General features: G+C 49.9%; 1 protein-coding gene across 4 annotated transcripts in view; it reads left to right on the top strand.

The window, feature by feature from the left end:
* The first annotated feature begins 586 nt into the window (after positions 1-586).
* Positions 587-18414, top strand: part of ABCA3 (ATP binding cassette subfamily A member 3) — a 66846-nt gene continuing 49018 nt past the window's right edge. Inside the window, exons 1-5 of one of the 4 annotated variants that reach the window (XM_039478116.2) lie at positions 587-853; positions 12079-12284; positions 13490-13531; positions 16262-16341; positions 16485-16749. In XM_039478116.2, the coding sequence (XP_039334050.1) occupies positions 16288-16341; positions 16485-16749 (319 nt within the window). In that variant the 5' untranslated portion in view covers positions 587-853; positions 12079-12284; positions 13490-13531; positions 16262-16287. Of the gene's footprint in view, positions 854-12078; positions 12285-13489; positions 13801-16261; positions 16342-16484; positions 16750-18414 lie in introns of all 4 variants that reach the window. The other 3 variants (XM_039478115.2, XM_039478114.2, XM_074381760.1) reach the window with 3 other exon arrangements.

The raw sequence follows: 18414 nt of genomic DNA, 5'->3' as shown, positions 1-18414 counted from the left end.
CTGACAAGGTCCGATCCCCTCCAGCCTGAGGAGACTCCTACCTGGCTGAGGACCCGCGAGGTCTCCCTCGCTCCTTAACTGCAGGCGACTCCGCTCATCCCGGGACACCCCGCCTTCTCCTGTAAACTCGACGCCGGTCCCGATGGCTGAATTCCAGAAGGTTCCTCGCCACCGCCTCGCCTTCTGTCGAGCCCCAGAGCCTGGCCAGAGGCGAAGAAGCGCTTCCCTCGGTGCCACGAGCGACGAGACACCAAGGTAAGACAGTGCGTAAGGGGAAATGGAAAAACCGCCAAAGTCGAATTTCCCGGTGTGAAGCCTTTCACCGTTCGGAAACGCACGCGCGCAGTCACTCCTGTGAGAGGCCGCCGCCCCCGCCCGCTCCGCTACCGCCACCGCCACCGCCACTACGCGCCCCCTGCCGGACATAGGCGCTGGCGCAGGGCAGTGCGCAGGCGCGAGCTGCCAAGTGGCCAGGGGCGAGCCGCGTCCCGCAAGGTGGCAGACTACGCACGCGCAAGCCAGCGCGCCCTCTGCCGGGCACGGACGACATGCACAAGGCACTGCGCAGGCGCGGGGTTGGGCTGGCCGGAGCGGCCGAGGCGGCCGGGGGTGGACCGGGCACCTGCAGGGGCGACAGACTGCGCACGCGCGAACCGCCGCGCCCCCTGGAGGAGCCGTAGCGGCGGGTGCGTCCGCCAGTCGTGGGTAGCAGGCACCCCCTCCCCTCCAGGGTGGCCACGCAGCTGTCAGTGCCGCCGCCCCTGCTAGGCTGGAGCGGAGCCCAGGTGGCCAAGGGAGGGGACGCCGCGAGAGGGCCGCGCACCGGCCGCCGCCGCCCCGGCGCCTAGGCTCGGTGAGTGCCGCCGGGACCCGCCGCTCGCGCGCTCGTTCCCTAGGCCTGCGGTCGCCACATGGGTCCGCTTTTCCCACCACCGCCGGCCGGCTCCGGCCTTGGGCCGCTCCCAGCTCTCGCCTGGCCTGCAGACCCCTCCCTCGGCCCCGCAATCCAGCCGGCCGCGCCCGCCCCTCCCGACGCAGCCTCGGCTCGCGGCGCTCCCTGCAGGTGCCGCTCCCGCAGCGCCGGCTCCCACTGAAGTCCTGGGCGTGTCCCGCACTGCGGGCAGTGCCTGAGCCGGCGCCGCGCGGGGAAGCTCAGCCCTGCCCAGACTCGGCACGGGCCGGGCCCTCTGCGCGCCCGGGAGGTGGATGTGCAGCGCCGGACAGCCCCGGGCCTGAGGGACGCAGGCGTCCAACGCGCACCTGCGGAGAGGCGCCGGTTCTCGGCCGCGGGGACGCCTGGCGCGCGGTGGCAAAGCCCCCCCTGGGGGGGGGTTCGCCTGCTCCCACCTCCTTGTTCCCAGGAGTCACCGAATCCGAATCCAGGGCCCACTGTCGGCAGCGGGTGTTTGCTGCCCTCTCCCCTGTGTGGGGGCGGGAAAGGGGAGCCGCTGGTGCCGGCGGAGGGGCCTGTGGCAGCAGCCGGGGCCGCATTCTCCGCGCCCACCGTCAGGACGCGTGTGTGCATCGTGTCCCATGTGTCCTGGTCCTGTCCCAAGCCGGTTCCACGCTCCAGTAGGACTGGGACAGCCTCGCTGTCAAGGGCGTGGGGCAGGCCTTTGGTGTCTGTGGTGTCTGTCTGTCGCGCGGATGAAGCCATCTCCTTAGGGGATAATTGCTGCTTGTTCGCCGGGTTTCTTTCTGGACTGTGCACTCTGGGGAGGCATGGATTGGATCTTGTTGGGGTTTGCGTTCCTGGCACTCCAGAAATCCCCGCTAAGTGAGTAGCCGAGACCCCGAGACAGCATGGAGCCGAGGCAGGGTGCACGTGGGAGAGGCACGCTCTTCTTCCGGTCACCGCTGTCATTTTTATTCAGGTAGTCTAGGTGCTGCCTTTTGTAAACTTGAAAAGACTAAGACTGTTTTAGAAAGTTTGCCTCATGGGAAATGTAAGAGAAAGGGAAAATACATAAAAATGGATGTCATGGGAATCTCCCCGCACTTTTATTTTTAACTTCTTAGAGGATTTTTCTTTTAAATTGAACCTTTGCTAACTGTATCTGACAAACAGGACAACGTCTTTTCCTTCCTAAGGTGACCTACCACCATTCTGACCAGACAGCCTTTTGGAACAGGAGAGGCTAGTGCAAGTTGTTTCTAAAAACATGTTAGCCTTTCATCTGCATGAGCCAGGCAGTCTCATGGGAACCCATTTTAACTTAGTCTTAACTGGGAAGGCCTAGGTAAGATTCCTAGTTTGCCATTTATTCCCCAGCCCTGCTTCCGGAGACTGTGAGGTCTGTTGAGGGAAAGCATTCTGGAACTTTGGAAACGGCCGTGAGGGGGAATGCCCTGTGCACAATTGAAAGATGAATTGGAGGCTAGGCGCCGTGGCTCACGCCTGTAATCCCAGCACTTTGGAAGGCAGAGGCTGGTGGATCATTTGAGGTCAGGAGTTGGAGACCAGCCTGGCCAACACGGCAAAACCCCGTCTCTATCAAAAAAATTTAAAATTAGGCAGGGCGGGCACGGTGGCTCACGCCTGTAATCCCAGCACTTTGGGAGGCCAAGGCGGGTGGATCACTTGAGGTTAGGAGTTCAAGACCAGTCTGGCCAACATGGTGAAACCATCTCTATTAAAAATACAAAAAAGTTTAGCCGGACATGGTGGCCTGCGCCTGTAGTGCCAGCTATTTGCCAGGCTGAGGCAGTAGAATCTCTTGAACCTGGGAGGCGGAGGTTGCCGTGAGCCTAGATTATGCCACTGCAATCCAGGCTGGGCGACAGAGTGAGACTCCGTCTCAAAAAAAAAAATAAAAAATTAGCTGGGCATGGTGGCAGAAGCCTGTAATCCCAGCAACTCAGGAGGCTGAAGCAGGAGAATCACTTGAACCCGGGAGGAGGAGGTTACTGTGAGCTGAGATGGCACCACTGCCCTCTAGCCTGGGTGACAGAGCAAGACTCCATCTCAAAAAAGATGAATTGGACACGGTCCCTGCTCTTGGGGGATATTAGGGGTAGAGCTGAAGAGTTGCTTTTTTCACAAGCAACTGTGATATAACAAAATGAGTACCATATGGACACGTCCAGAAAAGGTGCAACAGGTGACCAGAGGTGGAGGAGAGGTGTCTTCAACAAGAGCCGAAGGTGTTCACGCAGGCTTCCTGTTAGAATCACCGAAGCCAGCCTGGGCCCAGAACAGCCCAGAATCTCCAGGGATGGGCCTCAGACGTCAGTTTCTGTCTTAAAGTGCCCCAGAAAATTCCACTGTGCGGATAGAGCAGGCAAAGAGCCCCTGAAACAGGCTTCACAGAGGGCATGGTGCTAGAAGTGGACTGGGAGGTGATGGGGAGGTTTCGGCAGGTAGAGAAAGGTATGTCGGCAGACAAAACACTGCAGGCCCACACCTTGTGGGGAAGAGTGAGGCACGTCAGACCCTGTCCTGGGAGAGTTTTGCAGACCTCATTCCCCTGAATGACTCAGTGTTTGTGGTGTTGGAGAGGTTTGGAGTCATCAGGCAGACAGGTGCCTTTGTGGGAGCCGTGTAATGAGGTCCTTGCTACCTTGCCTGTTATACAACGTCCATGGTTACCCCTCTCTGGGGACTTTTCATTGCCTCATTACCTTGTTTCCTGCACCTAGGGAGGCAGAACAGCTAGCTGGTCAGAGAATGGGGCTGAAGCCACAGCAAGGGTTAGGAAAGCAGGCAGTAGCACAGATTTTGTGGAAGTCTCTCCTGATAGCTCCCTTTGGAACCGCATCTCTGACTTAAAAATACACCCTATGAGCCTCTGCCAGAGCTTCAGTGTAAACGCAGAGCCTGTGATCCCAGGGAGGCAGCTGCCTCCAACTCCAGGCAGAGACTGTGGTGTTGAGCAGGAGCGCCAGCAAGCTGGGTCTCCGCTGGGGCCTCTGATGCCAGCACCACAGCCTCAGACCCAGCCTTCCCAGCTCTCAGCCAATGGCTGTGGCTTATGCATTTGTTCCTACGTCAGCTCTACGAGGGCCACTGAGTTTACAGGTTGGCTTGGCCAGTGCAGTGATTCACATCTGTAATCTCAACACTTTGGGGGGCCAAGGTTAGAGAATCGCTTGAGGCTGCAAGTTCAAGACCAGGCTGTGCAACATGGCAAGATCCCATCTCTACAAAAAATTAAAACATTAGCTGGGCATGGTGTTGCACACCCATAGTCCCAGCTATTTGGGAGACTGAGGTGGGAGGATCACTTGAACCAGGAGATGGAGGTTATGAGGCTATAGTGAGCCATGATTACACCACTCTACTCCAGCCTAGGAAACAGAGTGAGACCCTGCCTCAAAAAAAAAAAAAAAAAAAAAAAAAAAACCCTCAGACATTTTTCATGTGCTAAAGAATGAATGTGAATGTGCATATATATTATGTATTATAAATTACAATTTCTGTCCTGATATATAATGGACATGGAAATATACACAAATATAGATGTTTTAAAGGGACAAAGTCCAAGCGTGTTGGCTGACACCTGCAATCCCAGCACTTTGGGAGGCTGAGATGGGAAGATTCCTTAAGTCCAAGAGTTTGAGACCAGTCTGGAAAACATAGTGAGACCCTGTCTCTACTAAAAAATTCAAAAAATTAGCCAGTTATGGTGGTGCACACTTAAAGTTCCAGCTACTCTGGAGGCTGAGGAAGGAGGATCATTTGAGCTTGGGAATTCAAGAGTGCAGTGAGCTGTGATCATGCCACTGCGCTCCAGCCTGGGAAACAGAGCAAGACCTTGTCTCTAAAAGAGAGAAAGGGGGAAAAAAAAAAAGGATGAGAGATGAAATAAACATGATTACATTTTTCCAGTGTATGAATGCTATAAAAACTATTGTATAAACATGCTTTTTAAAGATGAAAGACATGTGTCCACATCCCATTTATAAACTCTTGTTGAATCCTAAGTCCAAGCATTTAAGATCAATGCTAAATTCTGTTTATTGGTCAGGCGAGGTGCCTCACACCTGTAATCCTAGCTCTTTGGGAGGCTGAGGCAGGTGGATCACTTGAGGTCAGGAGTTCGAAACCAGCCTGGCCAATATGGTAAAACTCCATCACTATAACCAAAAAAAAAAAAAAAATGAAAAAGTTGCTGGGCGTGGTGGTGGGTGCCTGTAATTCCAGCTTCTTGGGAGGCAGAGGCAGAAGAATCACTTGAACCCAGGAGGCAGATTGAGTGAGCCAAGATTGTACCTTGCAGTGAGCCAAGATTGTACCGTTGCACTCCAGCCTGGGCAACAAGAGCAAAACTCTATGTCAAAAAAAAAAGAAAAAAGTTCTGTTTATTTCAGTCCCTGGTTATTAACAGCATTTACATATAAGCACAATACAGAGAAAGGCACAAACCCTGTGGTTACTAGGTAGGGTATTTGTTTTTCAGTTTTATTCACCTATCATCTGAGGGCCCTTGATGGATTTGGGCTCGGATGCATTCAGAGGGTGTCAGGGCTGGTGGCAATTCTGGTGTTGAAGATGTTTTGGTGTGCAGGTTTAGTGTTCATGTAGATGATACGCTTGTAGCATCATCGGCAACGCAGTCACGTAATTGTGGAAACAAATTCAAACATCTGTTTTCATAAATGCTCTATTCTTGGTGCAGATTAGTTTTGAAAAGCTGTAACTCTCATGTACTGTCACCTTTTCTTTGAAAGAACAGATTGCATTGTGTCTGTTTAAAAGAAAAAGGAGAGATGACACACTGCTGCAGTCATTTGTCACTAAAAACAAAAAAGATCTCCAGATTTGGAACTTTTCGCAAAAGAAAATCTGTACCTTCTCCTTAAATTATCTGACTCTTTGAAGTACTAAGTCATGAAATGACCTATAAACCTCCAAATCACACTAAAGATTTTTTTTTTTCAGGCGAAGTCTCGCTCTGTTGCCCAGGCTGAGTGCAGTGTCGCTGTCTTGGCTCACTGCAGCCTCCACCTCAGCCTCCCACGTAGCTGGGATTATAGGCGCCTGCTACTACACCTGGATAATTTTTGTACTTTTAGTAGAGACAGGGTTTCACCATGTTAGGCTGGTCTGAATTCCTGAACTCAGGTAATTCACCTGCCTCAGCCTCCCAAAGTGCTGGGATTACACTGCACCTGGCCCACACAAAAGGTATTTATGATCATTTCCTGAATCACTACAAAGTATTGTAAAGCTTTGGCTATTTAAGGGTCTTGGGTTTGTTTTTGTTTGTTGGTTTGTTTGAACTGACCACAACAGGAATGCCCTGAAACTCATAAACCCCAACACACCTAAGGTGTTTAAAGTAGACTTGTGAGGGCACCTCACCGCCCCCACCCCCACATCACAGGGCACCACCTCCTCAGTCAGGATGTCACGACTGCTGACATCCAAGCCAGCGTGAACACCAGAGTCTGTCTATTAAATATCAGTAAAGCTGGCAGGGTTCAGTGACTCATGCCAGTAGTCCCAGCACTTTGGAAGGCAGAGGCAGGAGGATCATTTGAGCCCAGGAGTTTGAGACCAGCCTGGGCAATATATAGTGAGACCTGTCTCTATAAAAAAAGCCAGGTGCAGTGGTGCATGCCTGTAGTCCCAGCTACTTAGGAGGCTGAGGCAGGAGGATCACACCACTGCATTCCAGCCAGGTTGACAGAGTGACTGAGACCCCATCCTTATAGGAAAAAAAAATCCATGAAGCCATTTGTTTCACATTTTTAAAGAAAAATACTTAGAAGTAGAATTTCTCATCACTTCTTCACTGCTGCAGGTTTTCTAGCCCACCCCACTTGGAGACCACTGGGAAGGGGTGAGAACCATACTCACACACTCTCTCTCTCTCTCTCTCTTTCTCTCTTTCTCTCTCTCTCTCTCTCTCACACACACACACACATATATATATACATATTTTAATTTATTTATTATTTTTTTTGAGATGGAGTCTTGCTCTCACCAGGCTGGAGTGTAGTGGCATGATCTCAGCTCACTGCAGCCTCTACCTCCCGGGTTCAAATGGTTGACCTGCCTCAGCCTCCCGAGTAGCTGGGACTACAGGCACACCACCATGGCTGGCTAATTTTTGTATTTTTAGTAGAGACGGGGTTTCACCATGTTGGCCAGGATGGTGTCTATCTCTTGACCTTGTGATCCACCCGCCTCAGCTTCCCAAAGTGCTGGGATTACAGGCATGGGCCACCACGCCGGACCAGGACCATACTCTATAATGTGCCTGCTATTTTTTTATATTCATAATACTTAGGGCTGGTTGTGGTCACTTACGCCTGTAATCCCAGCACTTTGGAAGGTCAAGGCAGGCAGATCAATTGAGGTCAGGAGTTCGAGACCAGCCTGTCCAACATGGTAAAACTGCATATCTTCTAAAACTACAAAAATTAGCCAGGCCTACGGTGGCAGATGCCTATAATCCCTGTGGCAGGAAAATCTCTTGAACTTGGGAGGCAGAGGTTGCAGTGAGCCAAGATTACGCCATTGCACTCCAGCCTGGGCGACAAGAATGAAACTCCATCTCAAAAAGAAAAAGAAAAAATAATGTTTAGTTCGGGCATGGTGGCTCTTGCCTGTGATCCTTTGGGAGACCAAGGCAGGTGGATCACTTGAGGTTAGGAGTTTAAGACCAGCCTGGCCAAGATGGCGAAACCCCATCTCTACTAAAAATACAAAAAATTAGCTGGAGTGGTGGTGGTGGGTTCCTCTAATCCCAGCTACTCAGGAGGTGAAGCAGGAGAATTACTTGAACCTGGTAGGTGGAGATTGCATTGAGCCAGGATCACACCTCTGCTCTCCAAAAGTGAAGGATAGAGTGAGACTTCATCTCAAAAAAAAAACAAAAAAAAAACATTTACTGGTGTTTGGGCATTTCATCCACAGGAATTAGACGTTTTCAGATATTTACTGTACACCCCCCCAAAAAAGATCATGTCCTGGATAAATGATTAAACAAAACCAGTCACCCTTGCCCAGCCTCACTGCCCATTGGCACACACCCCAAGCTCCCTTCTTGGTACAGCGTCGGCACCTTGGTGACATTGGCCCAGGGTCTGCTGCCTTTTCTGACTCATTCTCTGCACTACCACTCAGAATGACTCGCTGCTGCCCATACACAGTCTGTCTCCAGGAACCTGTAATGAATGTCCTTCCTGTCCCAACTAATGAGTAATTCAAGAACAGACTCTAATGTCACCTCCTCCCATCACCCTCCCGGGCCGTCTCCCTGTCTTGCTCACTTGCTGTCTCACACACACAATTACTGTCTTCTCCTGAATCTTGCCATACTTTATTTAGCATCCGTCATAGCAGTTACAGTGCATATAAGTGTTCAAGGACTGTGGACTTGTTGGATTAAGAACATTATCATTGGCTGGGCACTGTGGCTCATGCCTGTAATCTCAGCAGTTTGGGAGGCCAAGGCAGGTGGATCACAAGGTCAAAACCCCGTCTCTACTAAAAATACAAGAAATTAGCCAGAGATGGTGGCGCACGCCTGTAGTCCCAGATACTCGGGAAGCTGAGGCAAGAGAATTGCTTGAACCCGGGAAGCGGAGGTTGCAGTGAGCCAAGATTGCGCCACTGCACTCCAGCCTGGGTAACAGAGTGAAAATCCATCTCAAACAAACAAAAAAAATTATCATTTTCATTTCCAAATCAGTACCTCGTACAATTGCCCATCAGACGGCAAAAACTTGGCAAATGTTTGTTGAATGCATACATGCTTTTTTGTCTTGTATGCTGTAAAAGGCCATGGGTTCTACCAGCCTACATTAATTCTCTGTCCTCCATGCCTCAGTGCATGTACACGCAGACCTTTGATACTGGTGGGCTGTTGCGGACTCCTGATGTTGATATTGGGATGTTGGATCCTCCCCATGAAGAAAAAGCACGAAGTGTGACCCGCACTGTGCTGTACACCTGTGGTGAAGCAAGCAGACCAGTGGTTCGTGGCTCTCTTTGCGCAGCTTAGGGCAGTCCATCTGTGGCTTTATCAAGGCCCCCTTCTTCCCACGAGTGCGTTTCTCCATGCCTATGTGGATAGGCTTCAGGAACACATGGCATAATGGGTCTTGGGCCCCTCACTCAGGCCTGTCCCTTCTGTTCATGGATCTCAAGACCTGCCACCCCGGCTGGGCACAGTGGCTCACACCTGTAATCCCAGCACTCTGGGCGGCTGAGGTGGGCAGATCACGAGGTCAGGAGTTCAAGACCAGCCTGACCAACATGGTGATACCACATCTCTACTAAAAGTACAAAAATTAGCCAGGTATGGTGGTAGGTACCTGTAATTCCAGCTACTCAGGAGGCTGAGGCAGGAGAACTGCTTGAACCCAAGTGGTGGAGGTTGCAGTAAGCCAAAGTAGCACCATTACACTCCGGCCTGGGTGACAGAGTGAGACTCCATCTCAAAAAAAAAAAAAAAAAGACCGGCCACTCCCATGGACCTCTGCTCATATATTGCAGATATAAAAACTTCTTTAGGACCAGGCCCAGTGCCTCATACCTGTAGTCTCAGCACTTTCAGAGGCCAAGATGGGAAGATTGCTTCAGGCCGGGAGTTCAAAACCAGCCTGGGCAATATAGCAAGACTCCATCTCTGCAGAAAAATAAAATAAGTAGCAGTTGTGGTAACATGCACGTGTGATCCCAGCTACTCACGGGATTGAGACAGGAGGATCACTTGAGCCCAGGAGGACCAGGCTGCACTGAGTCCTGTTTACACCACTGCATTCCAACCTGGCTGACAAAGCAAGACCCTGACTCAAATAAAAAAGGGCACATAGGAATCGGGTGGCAAATTCAAGCCCATGGTGCACACAAAAATCCCTACAAACCACAAATGAAGAACTGGAAGAGTCTGGGATTTCTCCAATTTGTTGAGCATTGGCTGCCTGAAGAGCCATAGTGTTCCTGAACCGCCACAGCCGATGGCTCTTGAGCTGACGACAGTTACCGGAAAGAGCATTTGTAGAAGAGATTGTGCTGTCAGGAGAGTTCTCAGAAATGAGCAGCCTGCAGTATGCACTCACTATGCACCAAGTCAGTTACTCACCTGAAAAACAAACATTGAGATACTTGATGATGTGTATGATGTTTAATATTTTAACAGTAAGCAAACCTTTTATACGGGGGGCGGGGAAGGTTTGCCTTCCCCTTTCTGGCTGTGTTCCCGGGAGTAGTGAAGTGAGACCTCTTCAGAGGGAAGTTTTTGAAGCTCTGCTCTTGTCCTCTTGCTGGGCGGAGGTGGCAGCTTTAGGAGTGGCTGGAGTCCTGAGTGTTTAAGTTAGAGTAGCTGATGGCGGCCCAGCCAGGGCCGGTCCTGGGCCTCAGTCATCAGCACTTCTGGGACTCTGCCGCCTCAGCGTCAAGTGCAGAAGGAACTTTAACTTCCTTCTCTTGTGTACATTTGCTTTCATAACCAAAAAACTCTCCAGATTTTGTAATTCTGGGATTTCTTTCTTTAAATTCCTTCTGCTCAAACAGAACATATGCAAGCATAGTGTTCAGTGATACTTTAGGTCAAGCTTCGCACATACCAAGCAACAAGCTGGGTGCTGGGGGACACAGAGATGAAGAAAACCTCAACAGGGTGCAGTGGCTCACACCTGTAATCCTAGCACTTTGTGGAAGGAACTGAGATTATAGGTGTGAGCCACCTTGAGGTCAGGTGACCTCGCTTGAAGTCAGGAGTTCAAGACCAGCCTGGTCAACATAATGAAACCCCATCTCTACTAAAAATACAAAATTAGCCAGTGTAGTGGTGTGGGCATGTAACTACTTGGGAGGCTGAGGCAGGAGGATCGCTTGAACTCAGGAGGTGGAGGTTGTAGTGAGCATAGATCACACTATTGCACTCCAGCCTGGGCAACAGAGTGAGACTCTGTCTCAAAAAAAAAAAAAAGAAAGAAAAAGAAAACCTCTATTAAAGCAGTGGGGCTTAAAGGTCCTTACCTTTTAATTTCTGATGTTCTAGGAGTGATATGCAAAGCTTGAATGAAATTGGAAGTTGTTCTATGTTTTTAGGACCTGCAGGATGTGGTAGCGTAGCGGTTAGAAGACAGACTTGGAAGTTAAAACAGGCTGAGGTGCAAATCCTCACTTTGCAGCTTCTTGCTATGTGATTTTGGGCCAAGCACTTCCTACTCATTTCTTCGTCTGCAGAAGGGTCATGCTGCCAGAAGCCAGGACAGGATGAGGAGGCTGTAAAAGCAGAGTGCTTACAAGTAGAATAGCAGAGCTTCTGGCCAGGCGCAGTGACTCACGCCTCTAATCCCTGCACTCTGGGAGGCCAAGGCGGGGGGATCACTTGAGGTCAGGAGTTCAAGACCAACCTGGCAAACATGGTAAAACCCTATTTCTACTAAAAATACAAAAATTAGCTGGATGTGGTGGCGGGTACTTATAATCCCAGCTAGTCAGGAGGCTGAGGCAGGAGAATCACTTGAACCTGGGAGGCGGAGATTGCAGTGAGCCGAGATGGTGCCTCTGCACTCCAGCCTGAGCAATAAGAGTAAGACTCCATCTCAAAAAAAAAAAAAAAAAGAAAAAAAGAGAAAAAAGTAGAGCTTCCTATATTCAAATGTACCAAGAGAACAAAGAGCCTTCCAAGGTGTCTAGTTTTTTGTTATTGTTGTTTCGTTTTGTTTTTTTGAGGCAGAGTCTCACTCTGTCACCTAGACTGGAGTGCTGTGGTGCCATCTCAGCTCACTGCACCCTCCACCTCCTGGGTCCCAGTGATCCTCCTGCCTTAGCCCCCTGAGTAGCTGGGATTACAGGCACCCACCACCACACCTGGCTAATTTTTGTATTGTTAGTAGAGACAGGGTTTTGCCATGTTGGCCAGGTTAGTCTCAAACTCCTAACCTCAGGAGATCCGCCCACCTCAACCTCCGAAAGTGCTGGAATTATTCAGGCGTGAGCCATTGTGCCTGGCCAGGTGTCTGTGTTCTAAATCCATATCTCTTTGTTATCAAATCTGCTCAGTTTTAAGTAATATACTCAAAATCTATTTTGCTCTTTTTTTTCTGACTTGGTAAGAGATGTGCTATAATTGTTTTCCAGATTTTACTAAAATACCTTCCATCTGCCCAAAGGTACCAGAGAGTCATGCCCGTGAGCCCTGGGCCTCTCCTGATGTCCTGCGAGGCCACTGTGTTCCCATACCTCAGGGTTGCCCTACCCTACTCCAGAGGCTCTCAGGCCCCACCCCAGAGCCCTCTGTGTGGAGCCGCCTTCTCCCTGCCAGTTTACCTGTAGCCCTGCAGGAAATCTGCTGTGCCAAGCCTCTCCTGAGACCCAGGTCAGTTCCCTGCTGCTGCCCTGCAGCCTGTGTGGGATGGTGGGTGGTCTGTCTTTCTGACCTTCTCTCCCAGCCCTGGGACCGGAGAGGTCAAGATTAAGCATGGGGATGTGTCCTTTCGTGGCCAGACTTCCAGAAAAGGAAGTCGTCTGTTCCTCTAACCAGAAGACTTCTTTGAACTGTGACCATTTTATATTCCTTTCCTGATAGAGGCAGAAAGTTCATCTCGGCCAACTTGACGCCCATCTACAGTGCACTTCCCCAGGATGATGGCCCAGAATGAAGGCACTGGCCGCCTTTTTTTTGCCTAAACCGCTTCTAGAAACCTTTTATAAACCACGGGCCTTAATGTGTATCATTAAGTCACGGGTGTTTTATTAATTGTCTGCAACTGACTTTGAGACAGTTTTTCTACCTTGTTAAATTTAAAAGAATTGGGATAATTTATTAAGTTCCCACTTAATAGCACTTTATACTATTTTAGCTTTAATTTCTTCACTTTTTAACCATGTGATTCATTACAAGTTATATTTTAAATTCTTTTTTTTTTTCTTTGACAGACTCTTGCTCTGTCACCCAGGCTGTAGTGCAGTGGCATGATCTCTGCTCACGGCATCCTCCGCCGCCTGGGTTCAAGTGATTCTCCCCTGCCTCAGCCTCCTGAGTAGCTGGGACTACAGGCACACGCCACCACGTCTGGCTAATTTTTTTGTATTTTAGTAGAGACGAGGTTTCACCATGTTGACCAGGATGGTCTCTATCTCCTGACCTCGTGATCCACCCGCCTCAGCCTCCCAAAGTGCTGGAATTACAGGTGTGACCCACTGTGCCCAGCCATTAAATTAATTCTTAATTGTCTGCAGTTGTGTTTTGTGTAAATATTTACTGACTACCCTTTAAAGCATAAATTTTGAATAATGTTAGATATCAACAGCCACATCCTTAAAAAAATAAAAAGCAAGAGTTTTAATTTAAAAAGAACTTTAATAGAAGTGATTTCAATGGACTGAAACCAAACCAAAAGTGAAATGGATCATTTAAAAAAAAAAAGAAAAAGAAAATCCTTTCCTCATGTGCTGGAATCTCCTGGGGTCATTGTGATAGAGCGTTAGCTCATGGTGATCTAGAAATAACTTGGTAACTGTTTGCCTTTCTATCCCATGCCATCTTAACCTGGCTGATGGATGCTGTTGGCTTTGGATCAGCCATGAGCGTGGAGCTGAGCAACTGACTTGATATCTTCCACTGTGAGTCATGGAGGCTTTCTGCATGTGAAGGACGCTGAGCAGGAAGGGCTCCTCTCCCCCTGCAGTTCTAGTGAGTGGACCAGCACCAGGGGCTCTCCAGGACTGCCCCTCCTCCCCTCCTCCATCACCTTCCCTGCCTCTCCAGGACAGGGCAGCCACGTCTGCACACCTCTGCTTCTATGCCCTCAGTTTTTGGAGCATGTTTCTTCTGTTTCCTGGGTGTTGCAGCGTCTACCTGAACTAATTCAGACCACCTACTTCTCTAGCAGGTTAGCATCTCATGAACTCTTAAGTTCATGAGATGAACTTAACTTGGGGTTCAGTATCTCTGTTCCTTTTTTTTTTTTTTTTTTCTTTGAGACGGAGTTTCGCTCTTGTTACCCAGGCTGGAGTGCAATGGCACGATCTCGGCTCACCGCAACCTCTGCCTCCTGGGTTCAGGCAATTCTCCTGCCTCAGCCTCCTTCTGTTCTTTTTTTTAAAAAATTTTTTTCTAGAGAGAGGGTCTTGCTATGTTGTCCAGGTTGGTCTCAAACTCCTGGGCTTAAGGGATCCTCCTGCCTTGGCCTCCCCAAATGCTGGGATGACAAGCTTGCTTCACCACACCCAACCTCTGTTTCTTATATTTGAAATTTAGTGAGACAGATGTTACCTAAATTGAGCGATACCCTTACAGATCTAAGCTCAAGTTTCTGCTATCGCTTGTATTTGATCATCTTTTGACAGATTTTTCCCCATTATATGTGTCAGATTTAAATACCATGTTTCTATGTAATACAGGATACATTATTTTTTGGATGAATTTTCCTTGGACAAGTGGTAAAGATGAAAATGGCAGCTGGGCATGATGGCTCATGCCTATAATCCCAGCACTTTGGGAGGCTGTCAGGCAGATCACTTGAGGTCAGGAGTTCGAGACCAGCCTGGCCAACATGGTGAAATCCTGTCTCTACTAAAAACACAAAAATTAGTCGGATGTAGTGGCATGTGCCTGTAATTCCAGTTACTCAGGAGGCTGAGGCAGGAGAATCACTTGAGCCCAGGAGATGGAGGTTGCAGTGAGCTGAGATTACGCTGCTGCCCTTCATCCTGGGCGACAGAATGAAACTCTGTCTCAAAAAAAAAGAAAAAAAAGAAAAAAAAAGAAAAGAAAATGGCTAGTCTTTTGCTGCAGAGGCTCTGATACCAGTACCTGTAATAACAACAGGAAAAACTGGTCTTGAAAGCCAAGGAGAGAGTGTAACTGATGGCCCCACCAGCATGTCTGCCTACTCCAGCCTGTTCCTGGGCAGTAAGGCCAGCAGGGGCCCCAGTTCCAAGCCCTTCCTTTCCCCCTCCTACCACAGCTCTCTCCAAGCCTTAGAAATTACCCAGGACAGCCGGGCGCGGTGGCTCAAGCCTGTAATCCCAGCACTTTGGGAGGCCGAGGAGGGTGGATCACGAGGTCAAGAGATCGAGACCATCCTGGCCAACATGGTGAAACCCCGTCTCTACTAAAAATACAAAAAATCAGCTGGGCATGGTGGCACGTGCCTGTAATCCCAGCTACTCAGGAGGCTGAGGCAGGAGAATTGCCTGAACCCAGGAGGCAGAGGTTGCAGTGAGCCGAGATCGCGCCATTGCACTCCAGCCTGGGTAACAAGAGCGAAACTCCGTCTCAAAAAAAAAAAAAAAAAAAAAGAAATTACCCAGGACACTACTTTTCTTTTATGGCTCTGTGTTGGTTGAGAACAAAGCCGGTCAGTCAGTGGAATTCTGTAAGCCTGAATATTTTGCTAATAAATAGCAAATTCGTATTAACCACAGAGAACATCCTAATAGCACTTATCAAATGGTAAATACAACTACAAGGATGAAGCTGGAGGATTGCTTGAGGCCAGCAGTTCGAGACCAGCCTGGGCAATAGAATGAGACCTGGTCTCTACTAAAAATTAAAATAAAAACATTAGCCAGGTGTGGTGGCATGTACCTGTGGTTCCAGCTACTGGGAAGACTGAGGCAGGAGGATCACGAGCTCGGGAGTTTGAGGCTGCATTGAGCCATGATCACACCACAGCACTCCAGCCTGGGTGACAGAACAGGACCCTGTCTCAAAAGAAACAAAAAAACAAAACAAAACAAAAACAATGCAGAAGTCACAGTGCACATGAAAAGCATGTCATTGATCTTACATTCAGCAAGGAACAAGTCAGGCTCCAAAAAGACTATGCTCTTTGGTTTTGGGGGTTTTTTTGTTTGAGATAGTCTTACTCTCTCTCCCAGGCTGGAGTGCAGTGGCGAGATCTCAGCTCACTGCAACCTCTGCCTCCTGGGTTCAAGTAATTCTCCTGCCTCAGCCTCCTGAGTAGCTGAGATTACAGGCATGCGCCATCACGTCCAGCTAATTTTTGTATTTTTAGTAGAGATGGAGTTTCACCTTATTGGCTAGGATGATCTTGAACTCCTGACCTCAAGTGATCCACCTGCCTCAGCCTCCCAAAGTGTTGAGATTATAGGTGTGAGTCACTGCACCCAACCAGAAAGACTATGCTCTTTGGATATGCAGGGTAGAGGACTGAGGGTGGGCATGGCACAGGCCTTTGAGACTTCCCTCCAGGGGTGTTTGGAGTTAAAGTGGCACAAAAGAAGGTGAGAGAGATGAAGGAAAAAGGGTCTGTGGCTTTTCCCCGAATCCCCACTATCTGTGTTTCTATTGCGCACCCACACTCTCTGTCTTTGGTCTGTAACTAGCACTGGGCATCCCTTCCAGCAAGACGATGGCTGTGCTCAGGCAGCTGGTGCTCCTCCTCTGGAAGAACTACACCCTGCAGGTGCGTCCAGATCCTGGAGGGAGGTCAGCTGCATACCCAGTCCACGGGCTCCTGAATGCCCCTGCTTCTTGAGGGAAGGGCTGTCTGAATGCCTCTGCTTCTGCCTTGCAGCCCATCAGCGTACCCTGTTGTATCTCTTCCAGAAGCGGAAAGTCCTGGTGACGGTCCTGGAACTCTTCCTGCCATTACTGTTTTCTGGGATCCTGATCTGGCTTCGCTTGAAGATTCAGTCGGAAAATGTGCCCAATGCCACCATCTACCCGGGCCAGTCCATCCAGGAGCTGCCTCTGTTCTTCACCTTCCCTCCGCCAGGAGACACCTGGGAGCTCGCCTACATCCCTTCCCACAGTGACGCTGCCAAGACTGTCACCGAGACTGTGCACAGGGCACTTGGGATCAACATGCGAGGTGAGACGCGCTGGGGTCTCAGCGCCAGACCTGATGGTGTCTCCATGGGGCCGAGCAGGCAGGGGTGAAGCCCAGGGTGTGTGAAGCAGCTGGGTGAGAAACTCACCCTGTCCAGACTTAGCCTCTCCTTCCTCCTGCGTCACTAGTTCAACCTATAAAAGCCACTGTTTTCCCTTAAACCTCTGCCTGCCTGTGAGTAAATAGCCATCTTTCCTTTGGGTCCAGTAACACCATTGCAATCCCCAACAAAGGGACCCTGGTGACATTTTAACCTGTGGGGCAGAACAGGTTAGAAAATGCATCTGCCAGCCTGGGCATGGTGGCTCACGCCTGTAATCTCAACACCTGGGGAGGCTGAGGCAGGTGGATCACAAGGTCAGGAATCTGAGACCAGCCTGGCCAACATAGTGAAACCCATCTCTACTGAAAATACAAAATTAACTGGGCGTGGTGGCACGCCTGTAATCCCACCTACTCGGGAGGCTGAGGCAGAAGAATCACTTGAATCCAGGAAGTGGAGGTTGCAGTGAGCCGAGATTGTGCCACTGCACTCCAGCCTGGGTGACACAGTGAGACTCCAATCTCAAAAAAAAAAAAAAAAGAGAAGAGAAGAAAATGTACCTGCCTGCAGTCCTGCGGTGGCCTTAGGCTCCTCTGTTACCTCATTTTGTGAAAGACATCACTGGTCTCCAGGCCTCTGTGAACAGAGTTTGATAAGATAGATAAGGAAAGTAGCAGATATTTGGGACTTAAACACAATCTCACAGAAAAAGGGAAAAAAGAAAGTGAGGTTTTTGCTTGCTTGATGGCATTAAGATGAGGAAGCCATCAGGTGCATCTGTCATCAAGTCTCCTCTCGGTGGCTGAGCCACCTGGGAAATCCCTGGACTTCTCTGTGGCCGTGCTTCATTGTACAATGGGACTGGGGCTGGCCACCCACCTGTCCAGAGCTGTGAGGGCCCCGTGGAGCAGCAGGTGTGGCAGCCTCAGCAGTACCAGGCCCTGGAACTGCATCTGATGGTCAGCAGCGGGGACGGGACTTTTCAGGGGTGCCTGGGTGGACTTGAGTAAGGAAAGCCCTTTTGTGACAAGGGCAGGGAACGGTTTGAGTGTGTGATGCCAAGAATCTTTTCTGGGATTTTGGGTGGGCAGCTCTGAAAACAGTGATGAGAAGGCCTGCGGAGGGGAACTCCTGCTGCGTGTGTGCTCACCGTTCCTAAACCCTTGCTGCTGGAATGAAACCTGTCATCCATTTCCCCTCCTCATTTGGACATTTACTTCCCAGGCTTTAATTCCATATAGCAAACATTCAGAGGAAATGCCTTCATCCCTCACAGAATGACCACAGTAAAACACTTTCTGAATTGTAAAAGAGTGTCGGATGATAGAGAAAGCCTTTGAGACACTCTGAGTTAGTGTCCACTGCATTTCTAAAAACACGCCATTCTGCTTTTGAGAGAGAAGCTACTCTGGGCTGCGGAGCCCAGTGCAGGGTAGACTGTGGGTTTGCACGTCTTGGCCTTGCTGCCAGCCCTGCCTGGAGCCTCCAGTTCTGTTCTGAAGCCAGGCGGGAGAACCCACTGCCTGGGGCTCTGATCCTGCCGTTCTGCCCTCCTTGATGGCAGCCTGTCTCTCTGCCAAAGATGAAAGCTGCCTCCAGTCTCA

Source organism: Saimiri boliviensis, chromosome 12 (genome assembly GCF_048565385.1).
Source record: "Saimiri boliviensis isolate mSaiBol1 chromosome 12, mSaiBol1.pri, whole genome shotgun sequence".
Classification (NCBI taxonomy): Eukaryota; Metazoa; Chordata; class Mammalia; order Primates; family Cebidae; genus Saimiri; species Saimiri boliviensis.
Note: the sequence above shows the minus strand (reverse complement) of the source record. Positions and strands in the feature narration are given on the sequence as shown.